This window comes from Poecilia latipinna, unplaced genomic scaffold, assembly GCF_001443285.1.
Source record: "Poecilia latipinna isolate Pla-1442-1.1 unplaced genomic scaffold, P_latipinna-1.0 Scaffold2258, whole genome shotgun sequence".
Classification (NCBI taxonomy): domain Eukaryota; kingdom Metazoa; phylum Chordata; class Actinopteri; order Cyprinodontiformes; family Poeciliidae; genus Poecilia; species Poecilia latipinna.
Genome location: NW_015114874.1, coordinates 63,740 through 88,955, shown reverse-complemented (window position 1 = coordinate 88,955; position 25,216 = coordinate 63,740). Strand labels below are relative to the sequence as shown.

At 36.3% G+C, this 25,216-nt stretch overlaps 3 protein-coding genes across 6 annotated transcripts in view; 2 read left to right on the top strand and 1 right to left on the bottom strand.

The window, feature by feature from the left end:
• Positions 1-1,016: 1,016 nt before the first annotated feature.
• LOC106936991 (transmembrane protein 138) lies at positions 1,017-6,072 on the top strand. Of its 2 annotated transcripts, XM_015018266.1 has the most exons (5): positions 1,017-1,180; positions 2,189-2,742; positions 2,905-3,076; positions 3,386-3,461; positions 5,181-6,072. In XM_015018266.1, the coding sequence occupies exons 2-5, from the start codon at positions 2,615-2,617 to the stop codon at positions 5,291-5,293; spliced, it is 489 nt and encodes a 162-aa protein (XP_014873752.1). In that variant the 5' UTR covers positions 1,017-1,180; positions 2,189-2,614; the 3' UTR covers positions 5,294-6,072. The 2 variants fall into 2 exon arrangements, with proteins under 2 accessions (XP_014873752.1, XP_014873750.1); XM_015018264.1 differs by lacking the exon at positions 1,017-1,180 and having other exon boundaries at positions 1,948-2,742.
• Positions 5,501-15,932, bottom strand: cfap70 (cilia and flagella associated protein 70). Of its 2 annotated transcripts, none has more exons than XM_015018261.1 (26): positions 15,764-15,932; positions 15,458-15,644; positions 15,246-15,341; positions 14,993-15,078; positions 14,400-14,591; positions 14,083-14,265; positions 13,854-13,948; positions 13,495-13,567; positions 13,206-13,343; positions 12,643-12,792; positions 12,439-12,531; positions 12,174-12,265; positions 11,390-11,450; positions 11,100-11,282; positions 10,833-10,964; positions 10,628-10,756; positions 10,381-10,514; positions 10,062-10,177; positions 9,093-9,296; positions 8,856-8,998; positions 8,427-8,579; positions 7,696-7,857; positions 7,435-7,524; positions 7,073-7,174; positions 6,639-6,686; positions 5,501-6,240 (listed from the first exon to the last, which is right to left on the bottom strand). In XM_015018261.1, exons 1-26 carry the CDS (start codon positions 15,851-15,853, stop codon positions 6,121-6,123), a joined length of 3,252 nt encoding a protein of 1,083 aa, XP_014873747.1. In that variant the 5' UTR covers positions 15,854-15,932; the 3' UTR covers positions 5,501-6,120. The 2 variants fall into 2 exon arrangements, with proteins under 2 accessions (XP_014873747.1, XP_014873748.1); XM_015018262.1 differs by having other exon boundaries at positions 12,439-12,528.
• Positions 15,933-16,589: 657 nt separating this feature from the next.
• Positions 16,590-25,216, top strand: part of ddb1 (damage-specific DNA binding protein 1) — a 67,156-nt gene continuing 58,529 nt past the window's right edge. For both annotated transcript variants that reach the window (XR_001422283.1, XM_015018260.1), the window contains exons 1-6: positions 16,590-16,764; positions 18,285-18,433; positions 18,738-18,854; positions 19,026-19,247; positions 20,248-20,362; positions 22,039-22,136. Coding sequence is in view for 1 of the 2 variants with exons in the window: in XM_015018260.1 (XP_014873746.1) it covers positions 16,704-16,764; positions 18,285-18,433; positions 18,738-18,854; positions 19,026-19,247; positions 20,248-20,362; positions 22,039-22,136 (762 nt within the window). In the remaining variant the exon portion in view is untranslated. The remainder of the gene's footprint in view (positions 16,765-18,284; positions 18,434-18,737; positions 18,855-19,025; positions 19,248-20,247; positions 20,363-22,038; positions 22,137-25,216) is intronic.

Sequence of the window (25,216 nt, the reverse complement as noted above, 5' to 3'; positions counted from 1 at the left end):
GGGGGGAAAAAAGAATCCAGGGGGGGGGAAAAAAATTCCCCACCCCCAGAGGAAAAAACGGGGTTTTTAAAAAAAAAAAAAAAAAAAAAAAAAAAAAAACACTTAAAAGGATTCAAAAAGTTATAATTCTGATTATAGCCCGAATTCTGGTTAAAAATTCAAAGATAAGAGTCAGAATCAGAATTCTAAAATTTGTTGGAATTCTGAGAAAAACATCTCAGAATTCTGGAGAAAAAAAAAAGTCAGAATTGTGCTCTTATTTTTCTCCTTGTAATTTTGAAGGGGAAAAACCTTGCTGCATAACTCACACTTCTATCTCAGTCATTTTTCACATGGGCCATTCAGTGGTTGCAGAATGTGTGGTTACTTTGTGGCAATCACATTTCTGGTCATACATACCTCTAAGTTTCATTGATACAGCTGCCAATCTGGCAAATTAACAAAGCACATGTTGTAGTGTATCTGAGTTATCCATGGATGCTGTTACAAAAGAACAAAACAATTGGGAAAGGAAAGTGCAAAGTTATTTGGATGTAACATTTTGTGTTTCTCGTGTGTAATAGTACAGGCTTACCACTAGATGACAACAGTTGCTTTAAAGCTTGACTCCAGTTTGCTGGACTCCTTACCGTAATCTTGAAGGGAAATGTGACAGAATGACCTAGAAAACGGCTCACCTTTATTTACATGAACTGTATCCTGCATAGTACAGCATAGGATGTAAAATATTATTTTGGCTTACGAAACAAGTCAATATAATGCATATACAAGGAAACAGAGAAGAAATCCACAAGTTTATGGAAACATTTTAAGCTATAAAAGAAATGAAACACAAACAGCGAACGTAGGAAATCTAATCAGGCTTGAGATTTTACATGCTTGCCACACATTTCCCCATGGCCTGATTGAGAACTAAAACAAATCCAAAATGTTTAAATTGACAAAACCATAAAAACAGAAATTTAACATCACCTGCTGGTACATGAGTCTGTATACAAAGACTGACCTGAAGCACATGATGACACAAATCTCTTGCGTGTTTATTAGAGAGGTGAAAGGATAAAAGCTGCTGCAAGGACACAAGCTGTCAGTCTGCGGCACACTGTGTTGTTTATGGCCACATGCGTCCCTCAGAGAGACACAGAGAACTTCAGCTACTGAAATTAACCCTCCAGCACAGGTTTGTTTTTTTGTTTGTTTTGCCATAAGTTTGTATGTAGATTTTTAGATGGTAGGATATTACATGTTCTATATATTGAAGGTAAATAAATTTGAAATAAGAAAATGTAGTAGAACAGTACAAAAAACTGCAGGCTGAGAGCATACTAACAACACTTGCTTGCTTGGTTACATTGCTATTCTTTTCAGGTGAATAATTCAATATTTTTCATTAAAAGGTGTATGCAAAAAGAGGTGTAGGACAACATTTCTAATTCTTTTTAAAAAAAAATTCTGATGTGCTGTATGATCCGTCAAAAAATGTAGATGCCTTTATTTGCCTGCATGTGGTTTGTGTGCTGTCTCTTGCAAAAAAGCCACTACCGCTAACCTAAAATCTGAGTAGGCCAGCTTTCAAGAGTAAGTAGCTGTCTCCTCCATCGGCGAGTGTTTGGAAGTACCCCTAATCTTTCTCACACCTGTCATGCTCGTACTGAGCTATAAATACTGGGACCGTGAGAGGATCCACCAGGTGTCACTGTAGCAGCTCCATATTGATAGCTTCATGAGAGGAGGCAAAGACCAAAAAATAACACTGAAAAACAGAAATATTAAGTGAAGACAGGATTTGATTTCTCTTTAATCTGCAAAAGACAACCTATGTTTTATTTAGTCCTGGAATAAATGAGGATAAAGCTGTTTTTTGACAATTATAAAGTAATTTTAATTTCAACAGGAAATTGGTCTATGGAGATAATTGACTTTATATTTAGAAACTAAAATAATTTCCACCTAGTTTCTTGGTTTGGACGTTCTAAGTGCTGTCAATAATTGTGTTTCGTTTAATTTAATGTCGTAAATATATGTTGCTTTTATTACAACATATGTTTATTACATGAATAGGTTCATTCTAACTCTAACTTTCTTTCCTCAGTCTTTAAAAGCATGCAAAATGTAAAACATTCTAAGTGGGTTTTTTTTGTAAGTTACAACTGCTTTAACTAAATTAATCTGTTGTTTCCTTCCACAGGACATCTACCCTTTTTCCCTCAAGACACTGATGTCTCACCAGTTCTGATATGCAAGTCTGCAGGTTGAACTGCACAGCTGCATCTGCGGGATTTGTTGCAGTCAAATGTAACATGTTGACATCTCTGAATGCTTGGCAGCTCATCTCCAAACCAAAACTTGCTTTCCTGTTTGAGAGTGCCTCTGTTTTTCCAAAGTAAACAGAATTCAACCAAACAAAATGGAATGAAGCACTAATGTTATATCAAACGGACTCGATCTGCATTTGGGACAGCAGGACCATTTGAATGCCTCACTGAGGCATCCAAACTGTCAAACCTGCCGCGTCCAGGTTGATGTTTCTCTGTGGTGAGATTGAGGGAGTGTTGCAGTCTTGGATCCACAGTGGAACCACAATCCGCCTGGGCACCCAGCCTACGGGTCGGAGATGCTCCATGCCAGCAACTACTCACTTGTGTTATTGATTCAGCTCAGTCTGCTCTCTTTTGACCTGTTTGTCAACTCCTTCAGTGAGCTGCTAAGGACTGAACCCGCAGTCCAGTTGGTGCTTTTCATGTGAGTCAAACTTTTTTAAGGTTTCAGCAGGGTACCACAGAGTAAAACATTTCTACGGTTAGAAATGAATAGGTTCCACTTAGATTGATACCTGAATGAGATCTTCTTTGTCCTTGTTGTTCTTATGGCTGCTAGTTACATAAATATATTTCCTTTCCACAGCATGCAGGACATTTGCATCTTATTTAACCTGATCATCATTCTGCTGATGTTATTCAACACCTACGTGTTCCAGGTTGGCCTGGTTGCCATACTGCTGGAACGATTTAGAGCCCTGATAATGCTCTCCGCTCTCTACCTGACCTTCAGTATCATACTCCATTCCTGGCTTATGGTAAAAACATGAACAAATGTGTACAACAACATAAAAATAAGTACAAGTTTGATACATGTTTTCTTTTTGTTTTATCAAGAAATACTTCTGAAGAGATCCTGTATAAGAGACTATTTAGAACAAACAAAAACACAGAAAGAGCAAAAACTGACTTTTTGATTTTGGGAAAAGAAAAGACAGATGATAATTTTATCTTTCAACAATTTTTTTTATCTGTTGTGATTGATACAAGTGCAGCATGGTTTTACATATATTGCATGTTAATTAAAAGAATGGCATTAATTGTGTTTTCTTACACATTGATTTCAGAATCTGCGCTGGCTAAACACAAACCGATTTATCTGGACAGACGGTCTGCAGGTGCTGTTTGTGTTTCAAAGATCTGGTAAGATCATTTCATTTTTACATCTTAAAAATTGTATCCAAACACTGGATTCACATTAGCCTAATGTCAAATTGAAATTATAGTGCCTTGCAAAAGTATTTGTTCCTTTTGAAAATGTTTAAATGTTTTGATTTTACAACCCATTGTGAAGTTGGGAGCAAAGGTTAAATAAATGTCATTTCATAATTTATTTATTCAGCTTATTTTACTCTGAAATCCCTGAGCAAAATCAAATCCAACAGGAAGGAGAAAAAAAACTAATTACAGCTTCCAAAATAAGAATTAAACTTATGAAAAGTTGTGTTATGACAAAACACAACTGTAAATATATTTGTGAAGATGCCAATGACATAAAATTCTCTCCAGATAGTGAATCAACTCATACACTCACATGCAAAGACATAAAACCACAGTGTAATGAGGTGGAATTATAGAGATGAAAAATATTGAACTTAAGAAGAAAAGAAGGCGTAAAAAGGCTTGGATGTCACAAAATCTGTTGAAGTCAATCAATAATTACAAAACAGTCATGTACATTTAGTACAAGATAATATAATCTTATTCAATCCCAAATGGAAAGAATTGAAGCTAGGAAGAATAGATCTAAGTCACATCTGACTAGTGTGTGACTAGTTTCTTCATGCATGACCCGTTTTTTCAGGCAAAAACAAAAGCTTTTGCCTGAAGTATTACATAAATTTCACGATCAATCTTTTTTTTCCTATGTATTTTTTTTTTAAATTACACTTCTGAACATCTATAGCTTGATTTCTTTGCATTCCTGGACTGAATCTATTATTTCTGACATATTGTGGGAATTACATGCCAATTGCACCTTCAGAAATATACTGACATAGAGAATTATTATGTGTTCCGTCCCTATTGTATCTGTTATATTTTGTGAAAAAAAAATGTGACAAAGCTTTGGTCTTTATAAAGTTGGTAGAGACATCCAAAAATCTTCCAGTTGTAACTATAGAGAAAGACTTATGGCACTTAGGGGGAGGGGAGGAGCTTTGTGCTGGTATATCATTTCAGAGCTCCAAAAATACATATGAAATAATAAGTCTGAAAAATTTAAATATAATACAAAGCACTGTCCTTAAACATTAGAATCAGAATCATTTATCTCATACAAATAAGTAAACATGGATGATTTTGGATATTTTAAAGAATTCTTATTTTTTACTCTACCCTTAATATCTATCATTGATCCCCGAGAGAAAAACTTGAACTATTCTGAGCGTTTTGTGAAGGAACTGGTCCCGTCTCATGCATTTAGACTCCAGACTTTAATATCACCTCCCCAGGTGGTGGTTATTTCATACTGTTATAAGCTCATTAGTAGTTAAACAGCATGTAATCCTTACTAAGTGCCACCTCTACTTGTTTAGTCTGTAGCATAAGAGCCATCTAGACTTCTATGTGGGACTCATTGCTAAATCTCTGTTTATTATGACACCATAAACTTTATCAGGTTTAGTGGTACTTATGTCTAATCTGTGTGGCTCACTTTTAGACCCTGCCTTTTCACAGGGATTTCCTATTTATTTGTCTCTGGATGTCTGGTAAAATTAACAATTCCAATCAAAGATTTAATATAGAATTATGCCTCTGATGATTATAAAAAAGTGCTCAAATTGCATCATCGATGTGTTTGGAGAAGTTTTATAGTACGTATACTACCTTCTTAATCTTGTTTGTTTTCCATCTGTGTAGCTTCTGTGTTGTACTACTACTTCTACAAGCGGACCGCAGAGTATCTGGGGGACCCTCGTCTGTATGAGGATTCACCATGGCTGAGAGAAGTGTTTGTTCGGTCCAGGCAGTGATCTGCAGAGGAATCTACAGAATGATACCACAAGCCATAGCTCTAATGGCACTGGAAAGAAATTACCCATGAATGATGCTGAGAAATTTCAATCTCAACAAACTCTGGCTGTTTTAATTCACCTTGTTTTTCGGTCGAGGAAAAAATTATTTGGCATCTTTTTAGAATTTAGGAAATAACTAATTCACAAACTGGAAGAAAACACAAATGAAAGCCTGAAATGCATTTATTGAAACGTGAGAAAATGTTCAACATGACAGCCCAAAAATATAATCCATTTGACATTTTCTTTCTCTGGAGAATTGTGCCAAATTTTAAGTTATTTCAGGTATGTATTGAAATTGTAAAATGTCTGACTTAACAGTTTAGAAATATTTTGTAAAACTTACCATACTGAGTATGTTATATGCTACTTACACAATAGCTTCGTGTCACAACATATTACAACTTAACTTTAAATGCTATCCTAATGTTTATGACAATGTATAATCACATACTGCATTGTAATTTTCAAATTTTTTTATACATCTTTGCAGAATCACAGAATCTCAAATATACAAACCAGGTGACTGCTTTTTGCATTTCATTACACAATGGTACTTGTTATTTTCTGAAACGACATTTTTTTTGTTGCAGTCCTTTGGAAAAACTAAATAGTTTTATATGTAATTAAGACTATTTGTGTTGCTCTGAGTTGAATTTTTATGGCTTGATCAGCCCCATTTTTGACACATTCATTTGTTTTATTTCAAGATGCAATAAAAATGCAATAAAATTTCATCTGAAATATATGTCTAATGCAGTGCTGTCTTCATAAAATGTGTTTGGTTAAACTGTTTCAGCCTCTGCTTGAGGACTTGCATTGAAGCATGATGCCAGTTTACTCATCCGAGTCTGACGCTTCGCCTCACTGATCTCTTCATTCAGGGATGAATCCTGGAAATCAAACTATGAATCAAGAAAAAAAAAAAAGAGTTTGAAACACTGTTTTTGTTTGTTTGTTTGTTTGTCTGTTACAAGAAACACTATGTAAATGTTCTGGGTAACTATGCTATGAAGGGCAACAGTTTCTGTGTAAATAAATACAAACTTAAAACTTGGAAAGATAACTGAAGAAGTCTGGAAAATAATCTGAACATCAGAAACACCTGACACAATGTTCATAAGTAAATAGATTAGAATAGAATATATTTTATTGACCCTCAAATGGAAATTGCTTAGCTGTTGACAAGATTGTGTTGATGTGTTAGTGTGTGTTAATAAATCAATTCATTAACATACTGAAATAGCTAATTGTAAGGCATTAAAAGCATTAACAGAATATTTTCATGAAAAAACTCACTTACACTGATTGCATTTTTATAATATTCATCCCCCTCTTCTAGTTGCCCAGACTGAAAAAAAGTCAAAGTACATGATTAATGCAGGTGTAGACAGTGAGTGTTAGGGTAAAAACATTTTACGTACTGTAATTTTTTGTCCTTCAGAATTAAACTGATTTTTTAAATGAACTAATTTAACTCTTTTAAAGTTCGTTTCCAGCTTTACAACAAACCCCATCCACTATATTGAGTTATTTTTGACTTGAACTTCTGTGTCTATTCCATGCAAGCTTTGTCTCCATGTTAGTGTAAGAAAATGTTTCTGCTAAATACAAAAAAAAAAAATAAATAAAATTCTGTCCAACAACATTCTGGTATATTCTGTCCTGCAAACCCCCCAACAGAGGTAGGACTAGAAATTAAATTGATTGTGGGTTTAAAGCGTAGTAATCACTCACCTTAAGGCTGATTAAAGACAGGTAAGCCCACACCTCTGCATTTGCTGAGTTCAAAAGAGTGGCCACAGCTAAAGCTTCCTCAGCAACACACAGCTCCCCCAACTACACAAAAACAAACCAAGACTTGAATTTTTTTCAATGTCAACAAGATTCTTATTTTCCTAGTATGTCTGTTTGACAGAACAAAAATAAAATGTTCCTAAATTGGGTGTGTTTACCTCCACTGTCACCAGCTCTTCTAAACAGAATCTAACACTTCATAATATGTTATATTAAATCTGCTCAATGTAGAAAATCTTCATGAAACTAATTTAAAATTTAACTAAAGCCACTTTTTCATGATTACCAATGTGAACTTTTACCCTGTAGCAGGCTTTGCCGAGGCCCAACCAGGTCAGGCACGATGGGGACTGCTCACATGCCTGCAGGAAGACTTCTTTGGCTTGTATAAACTGAAGAATAAATATCATAAACATAGCGTTAGTGACAAAAAAAACAACAAAAAACAAAAAGAAACATGTTAAAAAAATATGCAAAACTGTTTTATTTCAGAGTTGTGGAGAAAAATGAAATCTTATATCTCACTTACGGCTCTGGTCAAAACACAATAACCGACATCTAACCTTTTCCTCAAGAATATAGATAGCTCCCAGGCGAAGATGAACGATGTGAGTGTCTGAAGGTGGTTCTGGAAAGACCATGCTCCACTCATAACACTCCCGTGCTTCAGTAAATGTGCCTTGCAGGTAGTGGCAGTGACCTTTCAAGGCCCAGGCATCTGGGTACTGATCATATCGCGGACAATTAAATAAGAAGACAGAATCCATAGCTTAGATCCCATTTTCCAACTTAAAAATGCATGCTTTTCAGTTTTTCTGAATAATGTTACTTTAACTTTAAATTGAAATCTTATTAACTCAAGGTTAGAAAGGTCTCAATTATACTGCCGCTATATTTATGGAGATTCTTATTAACACTTTTCTATTCGATAAATGGAGGCTTAAGTGTACATCTAAATGTATAACATTTCCACAAAAAATTTTACAACCGGAGAAGAAATACTTTGTGCACCAGAGGGTGATATTTCACCTTTTATTGAGTTCACACATTTCTAAACATGTTCCACTTTAAAAGGAAAAGGTTAAAAGGGACTTTTAAAGAATTGGGATACATCTCAGACAGTTCAGGAGTAAGCAACATCATATAAAACACTATGATGTGCGCTTTATTTCTTAAGATTTATGTTAAATCTAAAATAAAAGAGGAGTCACTAAAATAGACTATTATAGAAGCTGCAAATTACATGGTAATGGTATTTTTGTCTTAAATCAATAAAAAGGAAAAGTGTAAGTACCTGACTTTTGTAAAACAGTGCTTCTTTCACGCTGTCAATAGCACTGCTGTAGTCACCTTTGAGCAGCTGGAACTGGGCTAGGCTATAATAGTAGGCCATACTGCAACCTCCTTTAGAACCCAGCAGCTCTTGGGACAAAGCGTGTTCTGCCATCTGCCAAAAGAGCACAGTTAGTTCTAAAACTATTTATTTCATCTTGTTGATTTTTACAGCTCAGAATTTGAGTATCCAAATGATTATTTATTGAATGATGCAGTGTTTGCAATAGAATATTATATCAAACTAATTTTTTTGACTTTCCATTATGTTTCATCACAACACAAGCACTGCTACTGCCATGACTTAGAGAGGACAAATGATTTGACAGTATTTAAACGATTGGACCCTCTTGTGGGATCATACACTGCTAAATCAAACAGGTTTGAATACCTGCAGGGCATTGTTCTGCAGCAAGAACTTCAATGTTTGTGTGAAAATGGAAGAGGTGAGTTTAGTTGGACTTGTCCACGATTTGTCAATATGAAGTGACGCCTCTCTGCTTTCCTCCATGTCGTGGTCTGGGAACTCAGGGTCTGTCAGAAAAACACCATAGGTCTTAAATCCGCTGTCATGTGCGGCTTATATTTTACTTTATGCCTGGATGCTTGCTCTAATGTTACACCTCACCGTGCTCAGCTATATGAGGTGGTGCAGAATTATCTGTCTCCTGCTCATCCTGCTGGGCCTTCGCTTCCTCACTGTTGTCCTCGCTTAGTTTAGTCTTGTCATCTGCATTTGCCCTGTTTGCCTCCTCTTCCCCAAAAATCTTTTTGGCCTCTAGAAATGCTCTTTCAGGCAGGAAGGCTTCGTTTAGACTTAAATGGAGCAAACCTAGAAGGCAGATCCCAACAAGTTACAATATGTACAGTGTGTACATTACCCCTGCTTTTAATTACCATCTGTTAGAGGTTAAGTAAAAGTCCTATTTGCACTAGGACTTTACAAATTTCTGGACTGTAAACCTCAATGTTGCTAATTTTAAAATATGTGCTTCATTGTAATTTATTTGAGCTGTTGTTTGCAGCATTTCTGTAAACATTGTCATGTAAAAACTGTATACATCTTCTGTTTAAGAATTGCTTATCTTCAAAACATAATTGTTTATTAATTACCCTCAACATTCTACATATCTAAATGTTTTATTTCAGTAAAATAATCTCACACGCAGCATAAAAACTGCAAGATTTTTATTAAAATGTCCTATATTTTTGCAAACATCCTGATGTATGTAGATCCTCCATAACATACAACAATGGTACAAAGGTCTGCCACTTTTTTCACTTTGACCCTACAGTGCACTGACTTAAAGACAATACATTTATATCAAACAATAAGCAATGGTTATATTGGAAAGTTCAAATCTTTAGGATTATATCACAAAAAACAAATAAAAACTTCTACCTTTCAGACAGATTTCTACTATCAGTGTAAGTATATAAGTCTAAGCAAATGCATTTAAGAAAATAGCAGACACAGAGCACAGATCATTCAGACATTGTTGTAGATCACTAGACTTCACCCCATTGTGGAAAATATGAGCAGGATGTTATCTAAAGTGGTCCCCACATTGGTGAGGAATCCTGATTGTGAACTGACCCATCAGCGTCCAGGCTTCCACACTGGGCGGTTCTAGGCTGGTGGCTCGCTCCAAGAAGGTCTGAGCTTCATTGTAACGTTCAAACATCACGGCCACAACCCCACACATCATCAGGCTGGACAAATAAGCAAAAACACAAACAAGCTATACGACCAACTATACAGCAACAACAAAGGTTTTTTTAGTAGTTTTTTTACGACTTGATCATCAAAGAGAGAAACATTTACACATATTACTAACTATACAAACCTGACTAATGAAAATGTAACTTTGTTTAGATAAATTCAAAATCTGCAGCATAAATGAAGCACTTTTAACCTGGGTTGGTGTGTTTGCTGGATGGATACAGCATCATAGTAACACTCTTTCGCTTTCATATAGTCCCCAATCAACATGTACAGGCTTCCCCACTCAAACTTGTACAAAGGTTCATCAGGGTGCCTCACCACTAACTGCAGGTAAAAAAAAAAAAAACACAGATCCCAGTTAGTCTGCCAGCCAGATTCATCAGCTTCTTTCATTGCTGTGTTTAATATCTTAGATTCATTTTTTCCTGTTTTTGTACCTCTTGGTAGTACTGAGCCGCCTGCTGATAATTGCTTGTAAGTTGTGCCTCTTTAGCAAAATGTCTCAGCTGACTAGATTCCAACTTCATTTCATCAGTGCAATCTTCTGCCACGTCACTGGAATAAATCTGCAAAGGAGGTGAAGATAAAGATCACTAAAAAATCTAAACAATATCCTTAAACAAATGATGGCGATGGTAATACCTTGTTGAGAGCCACATGCATTTCATCCACTAGGTAGACGTAGAGCTTACTGACAAATTCTTTCACCTCTTGAGGATCAGTGAGAGGCTTGGACCGCTGCATTTTGTCACGTACAATCTTTACCACTGCTCGCTACAAGCCAGAAACACGCAAATATATTTACTGAATTAACGAAAGAAGATTCCTTTACAAAAAGAGCAAAACAAAAACATTTTATTAATAGATATATCATAGATTCAGCCCAAGAAATCATTTTAAACCTCGAACCTTGATTTGCTCCTTGAAGGCGAAGTATCTTCCAGAGACATTAAGACCTCCCATCACCTCGGCCAAAATTTGCTCTTTGCTAAGGCTTTCCTGCAGCTTGCTATTTGCTCCAAATATTTCAGCAAACTGTTCAGAGACAGCAGCCACCGCATTGCCTACTTGTGTGTGAAAGTCCACCACGGCCTACAAGAGCACACATCAGAGACAAGAAATCTGAGAATGAGAAACCTTTCCTGACTGCAAGATATAATATAGGCATATTTTTATTGAAATGTATCTGGGTTTCCCACCTTTTCTGCTCTGGTAGGACCAGCTGGACGTTTGGGTTTGGGGGGGATCAGTGCCTTCACCCTGTAGGATTTGGAAACACTTATTTTAAGTTCACATTCAGGAAGGAACAAAAAGAAAGACAGATAAGGAAGTAAACTGACATTTTAACAGTTGTTTAAGGCGTGAATGATTATGTTAACTCAGAAAAGAATGCAACACCAAATATGTAAGCTGGAGATTTCCTCAAATTGCATACCCAACAAACAATTGACTCTATCTTTACCAGAGTTGTTGGTAACTCATTAGATTACGCTGGTGATCCTCCAAGCTGTCATGATGGGCGCTTTATTAATGTTTTGACTGTAGAACTAATGTATAGTCTTTCAGTATTACCACTTGGACTTCTTTCCGCATTACACATTCGTCAAATCTTCATTTACCATGGTAACTGGATGAGCCATGTCAGGTAAAAGTGATTCCTCATGTGCAAATACACAGTTATAGCAGCTGTCTGAATAATTATGATCACTGCATAAGTGTGAATAAACTCAGAGAGACTGGGGAAAAGTGGAACAGAAATAAATTTATTACTGTTTTTTTCGTCTCCATGTGGTGAATGAATTTTTATTATATTCTTGTTACACAATTACTGTAACTGTGTCAAGAAAATGAAAATCTTCGTAACCTTAGAAATTTTTCAACTTTTCTTATTTAATGTGTGCTAAGGTGTAAACTTTTCAGAAGAGATGAGCATACTGACATGGGGATTAATTGCAGTACTTTAACTGTGTTAATGTATATTACCTTCGAGCCAGTTCCTCAGGGGATGTTTTTGGTACCAGTGGTCTATTCAAGGACACCTCAATGATAACATATGTTTTGGCTTCCAAGTACATCTGTCAATGACAACACAGGTAAAAGACTACAGTAAAAATCTGCAAAGCAAAAGTTTGAATGTGTTGTCTGCTGCTCTATGCTGCAACTAAAGTCAAAGTGTGTAGCACAGCATACTTAGTACATTTTTGTCAGGAGCTACTGGAGAACCAAGCTGCCTTTATCAGAAACTTACATTTCCTTCTACATTGACTTTTGTCTCAGGTTCAGATGCGCTTTCAGAAGCTTCATCACATGTGGTGGGCTTGGGTAGAGGGACACTCTGTTGCTATATTAAAAAAGATCACATTGTTACACATACAACAAAACATTTCTCATTGCAAGTGTGAATGTAACTTTACAGTAGTAACTCATCCTTGACAATTAGCACATTCCTGACCTTTTTAGACTGGTCCTTGACTCCCTTGCCGCCTGCATCAACATTCTTTGCTCCTTTTTTGGGAGTTCCTATTACTATGCTTGCTCGAGATTTGGCCAGGACAGTTGCTATTTTAGCCTGCTCCTTTAACACACTGGCTTTCCGCTTGGTCTGTAAGTTTAAAATCAATACATAGCTCACCTTAGCAAGAAGTAAAAGAAGAAACCAGAAATAAATGTAAATAAGTAAGTAGAGTTTTTGATAAGCCCATTTCACAGACAAAGCTATCACAAAGTGAAAATAACTATTGATATTAACCACCCATATAAAAGATAAAATAAAACACAGGGAAAATAAATACTAAGAAAAAATTAAAACAAGAAAGTTTACAGGCTCGTTTTGAATTCATAGAGTCAGTTAAATGTATCTTTGGGGGAAGATTAATCCACAATCTTAGCATCACTTGCTGAAAGATTTGGCTTATATATATGGAAATATATTGTTTTATAGATAATATAAGTTTGAGTACTACAAGCTATATAGATAAAAAAACAAAAAAAAAGACTACTATGACAGTTTGAGACCTTGTTCAGAAGCTCGCTCTCATAGAAAGGATGAACAGTGTATGCTCCTCTGATGCGGGAGACTCCAGGGTACAACAACCGCCCCATGTCAACAAATATCAAACCATGAAAGGGGATCTCTGGGTTCTCATCACCTAACTACAAACAGAGACAATTAAAACGTTCATCTGCAGTTCAACAGTAGTATGGTTAACTGAACTGCTGCCTCTTTGTTTGCCACAAACAGATATCTCTTTAGCAGTACTAAAATATCAACAGCAAACAAAAAATGTTTTTTTTTTTTTTTTACCCTTGATAGTGGAATCGAAGTCCTCATTAATTCCACTGGCCACAGTCGGCTATCTGTGATTTTTTCTTTCAATCTACAAATATAATCAAAATACAATTTTCAGTAGTTTGAGATGATTTTTTAAAAATTGTTTCTTGTTTCTTAATTTGTTCACAATGTAGCACTACTTTTTCTCCATTTGAATCAAGGAGCAAAATTCACTGTTTTCTAGAAACTGAATTTTGTTAAAAACCTAAGTTTACTTTTTTGTTCTTAAGGACAAATATATTAGGATTTTAAACCACTTAAGGGTTAAAATGCCTCATTACTGACTTTCACTTTGCAAAAAAAAAAAAAAAAAAGTTGAATGTCTGGCTGACCTGGAAGCTGCACAGGCATCCAGGAAGCATCGAATCTCTGTGTCCCATCTCACTCTGTTCTTTGTAATCTCTGCTTCATCACGAAATGCCTGGTCCTGCATGAACATTCAGGTCTTCAAATTTCCTTGTGTGTTCAAACCTTAGTCTGATGGCTATAGCTAAGCTTGTTTCTGCAATTGTTTAAAGGTATTAGTAAATGAAAATTCAAGTAAAAGGTGCTTGTTGCTACCTCTAAACTAGTTAGCTCTCCATCCTCATGATCAATGGGCTCTGGCTGGCAAAATGACCCAGGTAAAAACTGATTCCCTGGTACCAATAAAGATTGAAGGGGCCTCCTTTTCCGACGGCCTTTGCCCTCCCTCAGACCCCCTGGCATTAGATGGCCTTCAGAAAACATCAGTGCTTGATCATTCTAAGACACAGTGAAAGGGAAATATTCCCATATTTTAAAATTTATCATCACAGAAACATATAGATTTGTCATCCTGTACATTTTTAATGGAATAGCTGTAAAATGACGTATTAGGATACAAAAGTACAACTCACTTCTGCAGTTAGAGGAACCTCCAGAGCGGCGAAGTATGCAAAGGGGCTGTGAGCTGAGCCAGTCGGCAGCGTCCATGTGTCAGGCACTGAAAATGCTGTTTCCACAGTTACCTTCATGATGATACAGGTTGATAACTCGGGTTCAGTGAGCAGTGGTTCCGTCACGCTGACAAAAACTTCCAGGGTTGGTTGCTAAATGGGATGAAATGATGCAGCAAGCCACTGTTTAGCATTTATAGACATATTTAGAAAGTAAAATATGATTTAATTTATATCCTCTTTGAAGTCCACCCTAAACAAACTATTAAACAACACTTTATCAAAAAACCGAAGACATATGATACAACTCAAGTCATGATGTACTATACATATAAAAAGAATTATTAAAAAATCTATTGAATAAAGACTTTGTATTTTTGCTTAAATAAATGTGAGACAATGTAAAGATTGAAATGTCTTAGTGACCTAATGCATGTTTAATTATCTGCTGACATCTTAAATGAAAACACTATTACGAGTGTGATTAAACTGTAAACAGGACCTCAGTTTCTGTGTTCATCATTAACAGTAAAGTTGTTGAGTGAGTAACTAACTTTACGGCTCATTCCCTGCCGAGATTCTTTAATCCCAGGATTGACCACTGGATTGAGTGGAACCGTACTTGAAAAGCTGCATTGACCTGAAGGACAACAGAAAGTCATTAAAGCCTTGGAAGTCCTCCCTCCTCATTCTACAAAATCAGTTTCTGTTTATTCCACCTACATCTGGTTTAAAGGAAGACTCACTCTTCTGACATAGCAGCACCAGAGCAGAAAAAAATGTAATTTCTTAGAGGAGAAACTGTACCTTGGAGTAGTGGGAACAAATCCACCACAGCTTGTCCCAGTACCGCTGTTTTCAGCTCACCTTTTTTTCCCTCATGCAGGACCTCCACCACTGTAACTGATCACAAAATATAAGACTATTGCACTTGTGATTGCACGTAGAACGAATTTAACACTACTGATGATAAGACACATGGATGACATTGGATGTTATACTTGATACATTAAGCTTACATATGATTGGCTTTTGGAGAATGTCGCTGAAAGCCTGGGCGTCATTTGGTGAGTTATAGGTGCAAGTAAAGTCGTAATCAATAGTGTGTTTCATAGGGTTGGCGTGTTTCTTTTCTGACTCCCCCAGGTTAATCTCTTCTATCGAAACCTGCAGGAAACTCACCAAATTGTCTCCCTTTTTCCCTTGCTGAAAACAAAATCAACATATAATATAGCATTTAAGAAAATTCCTGCCGTTTGGGCAGTCGACCAGACATACAGACAGATAGCTGTAACTACAGTTTAACCAACGTTCAAAGGACTTACTATGTTACGTCCACATTTTGCAGTTATATCTATCGACACATTTGTTTTATCGTGTTTTATCGTCTCTTCAGATGTGTGTGCTGTTGACATTTTTAACGGAGATAAAGTTAACAAGCTAACGCTTTCAGTTAAGTTCTAACGCAGGCCGAATAAATACGTGTCCATGGCAACAGTGATTCAGCCAATGGTGGGTTCAAGAGCCTCGGTTATCACACTACGACAGTTTACAAAGTCGTTAACAGCCCATATTTTTACTGATCATCTTGGGGTAATGGTACTTCTTCCTCAAATAGAAAAACAAATAGGGACTGTTGTTGTATTTTTTTTTTCAATTTAGAGAAAAAGTGTTAGTAAAACTACTTCTACTACTTTTAAAAGCCACAAGGAGTTTTGCCACCTTAGATTTTGTAATTAAGTAAACGTGACAGCAGGTGTCACTGTTTCTCAATCTGACTAAATGCAAACAAGCCTTACCGCATATATTTACCTCAAATAAAAAAATAAAATAAAATACTTTGAGTATTTGCATACAATTAGTCGACTTTAATTGTCTTAGTAAATTGCAGTGATTTATTGGACAATTCAAAACAACACCAAAATAAACAAACAAACAAAAGAAAGCATAAAAAGTTTTTGTTACACAGCGTCCTAGAAATGATAGTTCTTCTGTGCCTAAGAAAAATTGGAATGTGTTAAATAATCTCTACAGAGTAAGGCAAACCTAAGCATTTTTGGATTTTGAGTGACAAGTGCGCCAACATCTCAAACGTACCCTGTAAAACACCCTCCAGTACGTAGGGGGCGCTCCAACTCTGGATTAGTGCACGTCGTTAACCTAAACGACTTCCCCAACTGTTTCCGGAAGTTTTATTATCAATGATTTTGTCACTCGTGTGAGATTTAAACACTTCTACGGTGTTTGTTGTCCGTTGCTGTCAAGATGTCTTATAACTACGTGGTAACAGCACAGAAGCCCACGGCAGTGAACGCCTGCATCACAGGTAAATATGACTGATCCGTGCAGGACTGGGACGTTGGCAACCTGCGGGCAAATTGAGCTCCCGCGCTGCAGCCATAGCGCTCCACACAGGCCTGTTGTAGCACTTAGCTGCTGGCTTTTAGCTCAAATGTTTACCTGTAATATTAGGCGGAGTGCTTTATATGCAGTGTATCTGTAATTATTTCCGCAACTCAAATACGATAAATTAAATCGTGGTTATTATTTTGGCTAGCTGTTTTTATATAACAGCAGATAAAAGGCGACTTATCTAGCAGATAATTAAATTGCACATAGCCGCTCCAATCTTCTAAACATAACTGGTAACACTTGGAAATCTCATTTGGCTTATATTGGCTCCAAGAAAGTCGAACCAATGCTCAAAATTACGTCCTTTCAAACATAATTTTACATTTTGCGATTTACTTTTTAGAACTTGGCATGGTTTATTTCACTTTCAACTAAGCATTAGATAATGACTTGGTTTACGCAGTTACTCTTGGAGAGATTATTAATAAGGCCATGAGAAATTTGTGTATTACAGCAAGAAAAAAACAATCTACATTTACATTATAAACTTACACACTTCTTTTATTAGGAAGTACATACGGAAGCCAGATAGAAGCTCAGGGTAAAACTACATGTTTTCACACTGTATTTTAATGTCTGAGTGGTATTTTGGACTGCATAGTATTAAGAAAACATATATCTGTCAGAAAGTCTTCGGGTTCTGATCTCTCCTGACACTTTTTTTTATTTTATTTTCTCTGGGAATTAAATACTCTGGATTGCTTTTACACTTCTACAATATGTTCATTATGTAAAATTGCCTCTAAATTATATTTCCATGGTTTATACCAGCTCCTTCTTGGAGCTTCACTGAGGTAGAGGTTAAAATGTTCTGCTGAGACATTTATTCCTTAGTGTGAATTTTGTTTTTAAATTTATCTGCAGTCTTGACAGACCTGCTCAGTATCTCAATTCAGTAGTTATTGCAGTGTCTTCTTTTTCATTTTATTTTAAATGTCTTGAATGCAAATACTGCACTCTCGGGATATATGAAGCTTTGGGGATTGGCTCTTACTGCTCCGGATGCCCACAATTGATCTATATTTGTAGATCAAATATCTAAAAATATTTGATCTACAAATACAATATTTGGAGATCAAATCAATTTCACAACCACTATTTGTAGTGGCTGTGAAATTGAAGCTCATAAAACTTTGTTGGCACATTTTAATTAAGGAAAAATTGACGTTATTATAATAGATATTGGTATTGCATTGGTAGGCAAAAGTATTGCGATTATATATTTTTCTAAAATTGCACAGCCTTGTTGTTGGTTGTTTTTATTTATAATGCATTCATTCATTTAAAATTAACATAGCTAAAGTTCTCAACTAGAGCTGTGAAAGAGAGGCCATCAGTTTTTGACAGATAAACTGTGTCAAAAACATTTTCCTGCCTTTCTCTGCTGAACAAAGTGTAATATCCGTCTTGTAAATGTTGCAATGTTTTTTGCAGGTCACTTCACCTCTGCTGAGGACCTTAATTTGCTCATCGCTAAAAACACACGTCTGGAGATCTATGTGGTCACAGCTGAGGGACTTAGACCTGTCAAGGAAGTTGGCATGTATGGCAAAATTGCTGTCATGGAGCTCTTCCGTCCAAAGGTAGGAATTACACAAATGCATAAGTCATTTAAAGTTTTCTTGTCTCGGTTACATTCACTTATTTATTAAAAATTCAAAGGAAGAGGAAACACATAGTTTATGAAGAGCTCAAATTGAAAGTTTCCTGGGGAGACTTGAGGGAATAAAAAGCAAGTTCAAAGGCTTTTAAAAGTAATTTCTAAGTTAGCTTTTCCATTTGTCTATTTCCAGAAATTCTGCAACAGCTCATGTTGTCCTATTCCGTGTTTATATTGTACCAAGCCATGTTAATGAAATGCTGAATGTTTTTTGCTTTTTTTTCCAGGGTGAGAGCAAAGACCTGCTGTTCATTCTCACATCCAAGTACAACGCATGTATCCTGGAATACAAACAGAACGGGGAGAGTATTGACATCATCACCCGTGCCCATGGCAACGTCCAGGTGGGTAACGCCTTAAAAGTACTCTAGTGGGTTTTTATTTATTTATTTATATATTTTTATTGTGAAGTGTTTACATTGGGGGAAGTTTACAAGCTTTGCTATCTCCAGTAGAAGTTGCAAAATTAAAAATATTTTTGCCCAACCTCAAACATTTCCACACCTGTTCTTCAGGATCGCATTGGACGTCCATCAGAAACTGGGATTATTGGGATTGTTGACCCAGAATGCCGCATGATTGGTCTGAGGCTGTACGACGGATTGTTCAAGGTGATCCCGTTGGACCGGGACAACCGAGAGCTGAAGGCGTTCAACATCCGGCTGGAGGAGCTGCAGGTCATCGACGTTCACTTCTTGTATGGCTGCCAGGCTCCGACCGTCTGCTTCATCTACCAGGTACTGTGAGGTTCAACTTTAAAAAAAAAAGACTCTTCAGATGAGAATAGGTTACACAATAGGTACGGGTATTTGTTTATCGTAAGTGGTTGTCAGTTGCTAAAGCGTCTGACAGCAAGACAAAACAGCAACAGCAGAAGTTGGACAGCATTACCAGAAAGTGGATGGTTTTGCTGCAACCGCCTGGAATGTCAGGCCTGCAGGGGTCACTGTGGTTTTATTTGGTATCAGACGGTACATGAATAAACCAACATTCATGTACGTGCACGAAACATAATTGACACATTGAAGAATTCTATCATAATTTTAGTCTATAGCTACGATGTGTTATATTCCCTGATATTAGATTAAATAAACTAATAAAAATCACCTCGTGTTGCTGAGGTGTCTTGCAAGCAGTGCAAATTGAATCAGAAATTATCACCATAGTCACAACAGACTTAAGAATTATTGTCATTCTAGAGATTCTTAGTTTATGTCGGCTGATTAGAAATTTTACTATGTTTTTGTATTTCTTGAATTAGTGTAATAGTCTTCACAGATTTAGGTGATGATATTTCAAGTGTGAAAAGATAGTAATGGTTTTAACACGACACATTACTGTTCTCTCTTCATGTGTTAAAAACAAGGTATCAACCTCCAGAAACCTAGCTGTGCTTACTATTTATAGTGATGTTCTAATTGGTGCAATCTTTTTAAGGCTGCAGCTCCAAGCAGTAGCTCAGGCTTCCTACACAGTCTGGAAAAAAATATGAACATTTTGTTTAAGTCTTTTTCATGCCTGGTTTAGGATAGAAACAAAAAATGGAGCATGTCAAAATATTTGGATATCCAGACTTTGTCCCCAATCTCAAACCTCCTTTCCTTTTGACACAACAACTCGAACAACTTTTCCATTTGCTTAAACATAACTGCACAATATTGACTGCTTTAATCATCAGTTTAGTGGCATGAACTTTTTGTGTCCTACCTTAGTCTAAACCATTCCTCTTTGTCTTAGGACCCTCAAGGACGTCATGTAAAGACCTACGAAGTTTCTCTGAGAGAGAAGGAGTTCAACAAGGGCCCTTGGAAACAGGAGAATGTCGAGGCTGAAGCATCCATGGTTATTCCAGGTAAATCAGAACTGCAAGTGTCAGTTGGCTTGATTTCATGTTTCATTATCTTCAAGCTTAAATCATTAAAACAAAAAAATTCTATCCAAATGAAATGAGAAAAAGGAGTTATTATAGGCTAAATGTGAGCATAGCTTCCTTTTCATCTGTTTAATGAAATATCTGAAATTCCCTCAATGAGTTGGTCTCATAAGAAACAATGGAAATTGTCAGTTTTCTCTTAATTGTCAGTGACTGGTGATTAGCTGGTCAAATGCTGCAAAGCTGAGTTTTTGTTTTCCTGTTCATGTCATAAAATGCATCACAGTTAGAGGTGTGCTGATCGATCAGCCACCGATCATAATTGGAAAAGTGTATGATCGGTGATTGGCGAACACTGTCTCGTGTTGCCGATCACCAAAGCCTATCACCTGTATCTCATTTCACAGCCTGCGTGTGCAGCTAATTTCCTCTTTCCTTTGCACTGTGCAAGCGCGTGGCAAGAAATGCTAAGTAATGTGGTGAGGAATTTTAACGCTCTGAGACTGAATGGGGACGTTTGCTTGTTGCAACGGAAAGTTACCTCGGGGGTGAAGCACGTCAAAATGCATTTATAATACGACATTTATAAAACAAGCACTTGATGGAGTATGGTTATATCGAGGCTCACTGTAGGACAAAAAGACATCCAGAGCGATCAGACAGCAGGTAAAGCAGCGAACAACTACCAACACTCACCCAGATGAGCATGACGGTCAGAAAGCTAAACAAATAACCTGAAAAATAATTTAAATCAACGAGCTGGCAGTGTAAGACACCGGTTCTGCTCTCACTGTTCGACCGCAGCTGCGCGCTACTAGTAGTATTTCACAGACGTAGCTCCATTTCTGCTCCACCTGGCAGTGATCTCTCCCACCGAACCTCTGCTTAAAGCTGCATCATGTAACTAAAACAACAAAATAATATTTTACATATGTATTAAAACCTTTGCTAATCAGATAATCTCTGAAAACAAAATAAATCCATTTCCTCTACCTCCTTTCTATGTTCTGCAGAATTAGTGTCAGAAACAACAGGATTAATCTGCTAGCTGTTCTCTCAAAAAGTTTTGTATTTTCTTTTTTCTTGACATTATGTGATTTATTTGACTCGTATAATTTATGGTACTGAGAACCATACTATTAAATATAATTTTACTGATTGCAGGTTTTCCTATTGTCCTTTTGACTGAATAGCTGGTGTATTACATGCAAATATTTTGCATGTTTATGTCTAAATTAGCTGAATTTATTACCAGATAATTTTTTAGTTTTGCCAAATCACACAATAGCATTTATACCTAACGCAAAAAATTAACAACAAATCCAGATGATCGGCAGTGATCGGCCCTCATGGGTGATCAGAATCGGCGGTAAAAAAAACCTGATCGGAGCATCCCTAATCACAGTTAAAAAGCATTTTACTTAATAAATACACAAATCAACAACATGTACTTTAATGCACTTTTGTGAAGTTAATATAAATGAGATAATGATCAGAGAATCATGCATAAATTGTGATCAAAGATTGTGCAGCACATTTATTTCTTTTGTGCCAGAACATCTGAGTTTTGAAACTTTATAATTTTTTTATGAAAAATTCTGTGCAAATGCTGGAATTTAGCAATAATTCTTTTACCCTTTGTCCGTGTGTTTTAGTGCCAGAGCCATTTGGTGGCGCTATAATCATAGGACAAGAGTCAATCACCTACCACAATGGGGACAAATACCTGGCCATTGCTCCACCAACAATCAAGGTAAAAAGTATCAAAATATTCAGTTTTCATCAAAGTGTTCATTCATTATCAACCTGCTAAATGTTTTACATCTGACATTTTTTTTCCCCTGTTTTGCCCTACCAGATAAATAAATGACTCTAGATGACATTTCATAATAGAAATTGAATAAAAAAATAACAGAGTTTCACAGTACTGGAAGCAGTGTTGTCTGTTCCTCTTGCTGACTTTAGGAAAAACAAAACAAAATCTCACTAAATCCATCAACAGAGGAAGCTGTTTGATACTTTAAATATCATTTTAGTTATCTGATTCCTCTAAGGCATAATCAATTATGCTGACTGAAACCTTAGCAACACTTTATTAATAAAAATATGGTTGATATTGCATCCAAGGCAAAAGCATGTCTGAAATCTGGTGCATTGTCTTTGCATAACAGATTCATATATTCATAGCTTATAGTGGGAAACTGTGTATCTATCAGAATTATCTGATGTGTTTGTGTATTATTTGGACATATTCTTGCGTCTTTGCCTGTAGTGAATATGTTTACTCATTAAGAATATGGCAATTGGTGTTAAATTCCTTTCAGAGGCAGTTTCTTACCGATGACTTCCACTTTCCACTGGTTTTAGTGTTCTTAAGATTAACTTGCAGTCTGTAGCACTCGGAACACATTCTCAATGCCCAGAGGAGCTCTTCAGCAGCCGCTTGCTTCTATAATTAGAGGCTGTTCTCTTTGTGTGCTGGAGTACCAGGGTTTCATAAATTTTGGAAAGAACATTTAAATTCTTCTGATGTAGAAGCCTCTAATTTGGAGTTACGCAGCTGTTATCCTCCTGTGTCTTTGTGTCGAGGCCTTTGGCTCTGCTGCTTAGTAACTTATCAGTCTGACTTAGGAGTGGAGGGCATTTGTGCCTCTTTGAAGGCTCAGTCATGCAGTGCCAGCCTTTCTGTGATTTTCACATTTGACATTTTGAGGGGGGAAAAAAGGCTTCTTGTCTCAGCAGTTTACAGGAATTATTTCAGGAATCTGCCTGTTTATTTTATCATAATTTGTCAAGAAATTTAATTTAAACACACAAAACAGCTATTTATAGTGTTTTTTGCTTTTTTTATCTATCTGGTATTTAAACTTTTGTTTGGGAAAGTTTCAGCAGGAACAGAAGGGGGCAGAAGGGCAGGACTGATGCTTCAGATCCATCTCATCCATCAGTTCTTTCATGATCTTAAATTGGCATCCTGCTGGTATTTTCTATCTTTAAAAGCTTCCAGCAGCCGCTGGGATTTTCCAGCTGTTACAGGTTCAAACATGTGTTGACAGAGCTTCATTTTGCAGGTGTGTTGCAGGAGTTTTAGGGGTAAATATGACTTGTCAGTCTATTTTTAAATGTTGAAAAGGTGTGAATATTTAGTCTGTTTTTTTTTTGTTGTTGTTTTCTTGTAATCATTGGAGTTGATTGAAACTGCACTTCTTGCCAGGTAATTATAAAATGTTGTCCTGGAGCACCAAGGTGAAAACAGAGGAGGAATGTCTGCCAAATATACATGATGCAGTCAATTATGCATGAGGTGTCTAGCTTTGATTCAGCCAAATCAGAGGTTTGAAAACTCTATCGAAACAGTAAGTTTCAACATAATAAGGTAACAATTCTACATGCAGGTAAATGAGAAATTGTTTCGGCTTGTATAGCAGAGAGTGACAACAGCAATATCTTCTTCTGAAAAGTGGAGCAATTTCTCGTTATTATTATTTTCGTAAGGGAATTTTAAATTTGTTTCAAAATCCTTCTAGGACCACTGTAGATTTTAATTACATTTTAAGTAATTTTTTTTCTTCAGCATTATCGACTGCTTTCTTGAGTATTTTCCTCTTAATAAAAAACATTATATATGATATGATTTTGATGTTTTCAATGAATTTCAGTACTTCAACCAAATAAGCTAAACTTCCAAGCCTAACAATAAAAAGTTGAGTGGAAGGAAAAAGTGTGGTAGAAAAAAAAAAAAAAAAAGATGCACACACAACTGGGACAACCAAAATATGGTGATTTCAAGAATTTGTGGAAGTAAACAAGGACTGACTGCAACTGGAGTTGCAGAAGAGATGTGTAGAAGCATCTTGTCATGGTTTGGAAGTAAAGGAGTGGAAATTTGGTAATGATTTGATTTGGAAGGCAGGCCATGTCTGGTGTTGGTCCACTGTGTTCTGTCAAGTTGAAAGTGAGGAAATCCAATGACCAGGACATTTTAGAGCATTTCATGCTGGCCCCCTGCTAATACGCTTTCAAGCTGAAGTTTGATATTAAAGCAACCATTTCTTAACACCGCTGCAGACTGATCACATCCATCCCTTCTGCATTGAGGATGTAATTCATACAAAATGTGCTCTGACCAAGTACTGAGTGTATATACAGCACAATACATGGACATCATTTAAAAAAAAAAATTAATTCTTTTTGGTGTTGGATGGTGTTGGATTTTTATTTGCTTGAACCCATGATCTTAAAAGATAATACAACCATATTTTTAAAATATGTCGTTGCGTGTGTAATGCATGCATAGTATGAGCATAAGTACCACTTTGATATGAACTACTTGAAATTAATTAACGTGGTAATATTCTAATACAATGCAATACAATACAAGGTAGAAATGCACCTCTCTTTATGTGCAGTAGTATTGCATACCTTGTCCTGCAGAGGGCACTAAAGGTTATTTGTGGTCTTTAAAATGTCTCATGCTGTTGTCCTCTTGCCAAATGTTGTAGTTTTAAAGATGGTGAGAGGCTGGCCACAATGGAAAAGATGTTTCTCCCTCAGAAAAGGATTCAGCATTGAATCAGATGAACAAATCCTCTGCAGAGAGTTTTTAGGAATATTTTGAATTGGTAAAACTATCAAATCAGTGGAGGAAGTTCTACAATTGAGTATATTTGTATTCAAATTCTGTATGTGGTTTGCTGTATTTAAATAACTTTTACTGTTTTTTCATTTCCTTTACAGTTGTGCAGTTCTGGACTGGTTGCTTTCTTTCTTGGACTCCAATTTGAACTTAGAACTATTTTTAAAACTAAAGTATAAAATCTGCTACAGCTAGTA

What these genes read in the sequence shown, in the direction of transcription:
- cfap70 (XM_015018261.1), bottom strand. Translation starts at nt 15,853, where the DNA reads ATGTCAACAGCACACACATCTGAAGAGACGATAAAACACGATAAAACA. An exon ending in GGCAGGGAATGAGCCGTAAA is followed by an intron (nt 14,592 to 14,992) that starts GTTAGTTACTCA and finishes CATCCCATTTAG; the next exon opens with CAACCAACCCTGGAAGTTTT. An exon ending in TCGGCAAAGCCTGCTACAGG is followed by an intron (nt 7,175 to 7,434) that starts GTAAAAGTTCAC and finishes GTTTTTGTGTAG; the next exon opens with TTGGGGGAGCTGTGTGTTGC.
- LOC106936991 (XM_015018266.1), top strand. Translation starts at nt 2,615, where the DNA reads ATGCTCCATGCCAGCAACTACTCACTTGTGTTATTGATTCAGCTCAGT. An exon ending in TACTCCATTCCTGGCTTATG is followed by an intron (nt 3,077 to 3,385) that starts GTAAAAACATGA and finishes CATTGATTTCAG; the next exon opens with AATCTGCGCTGGCTAAACAC. An exon ending in GTTTGTGTTTCAAAGATCTG is followed by an intron (nt 3,462 to 5,180) that starts GTAAGATCATTT and finishes CCATCTGTGTAG; the next exon opens with CTTCTGTGTTGTACTACTAC.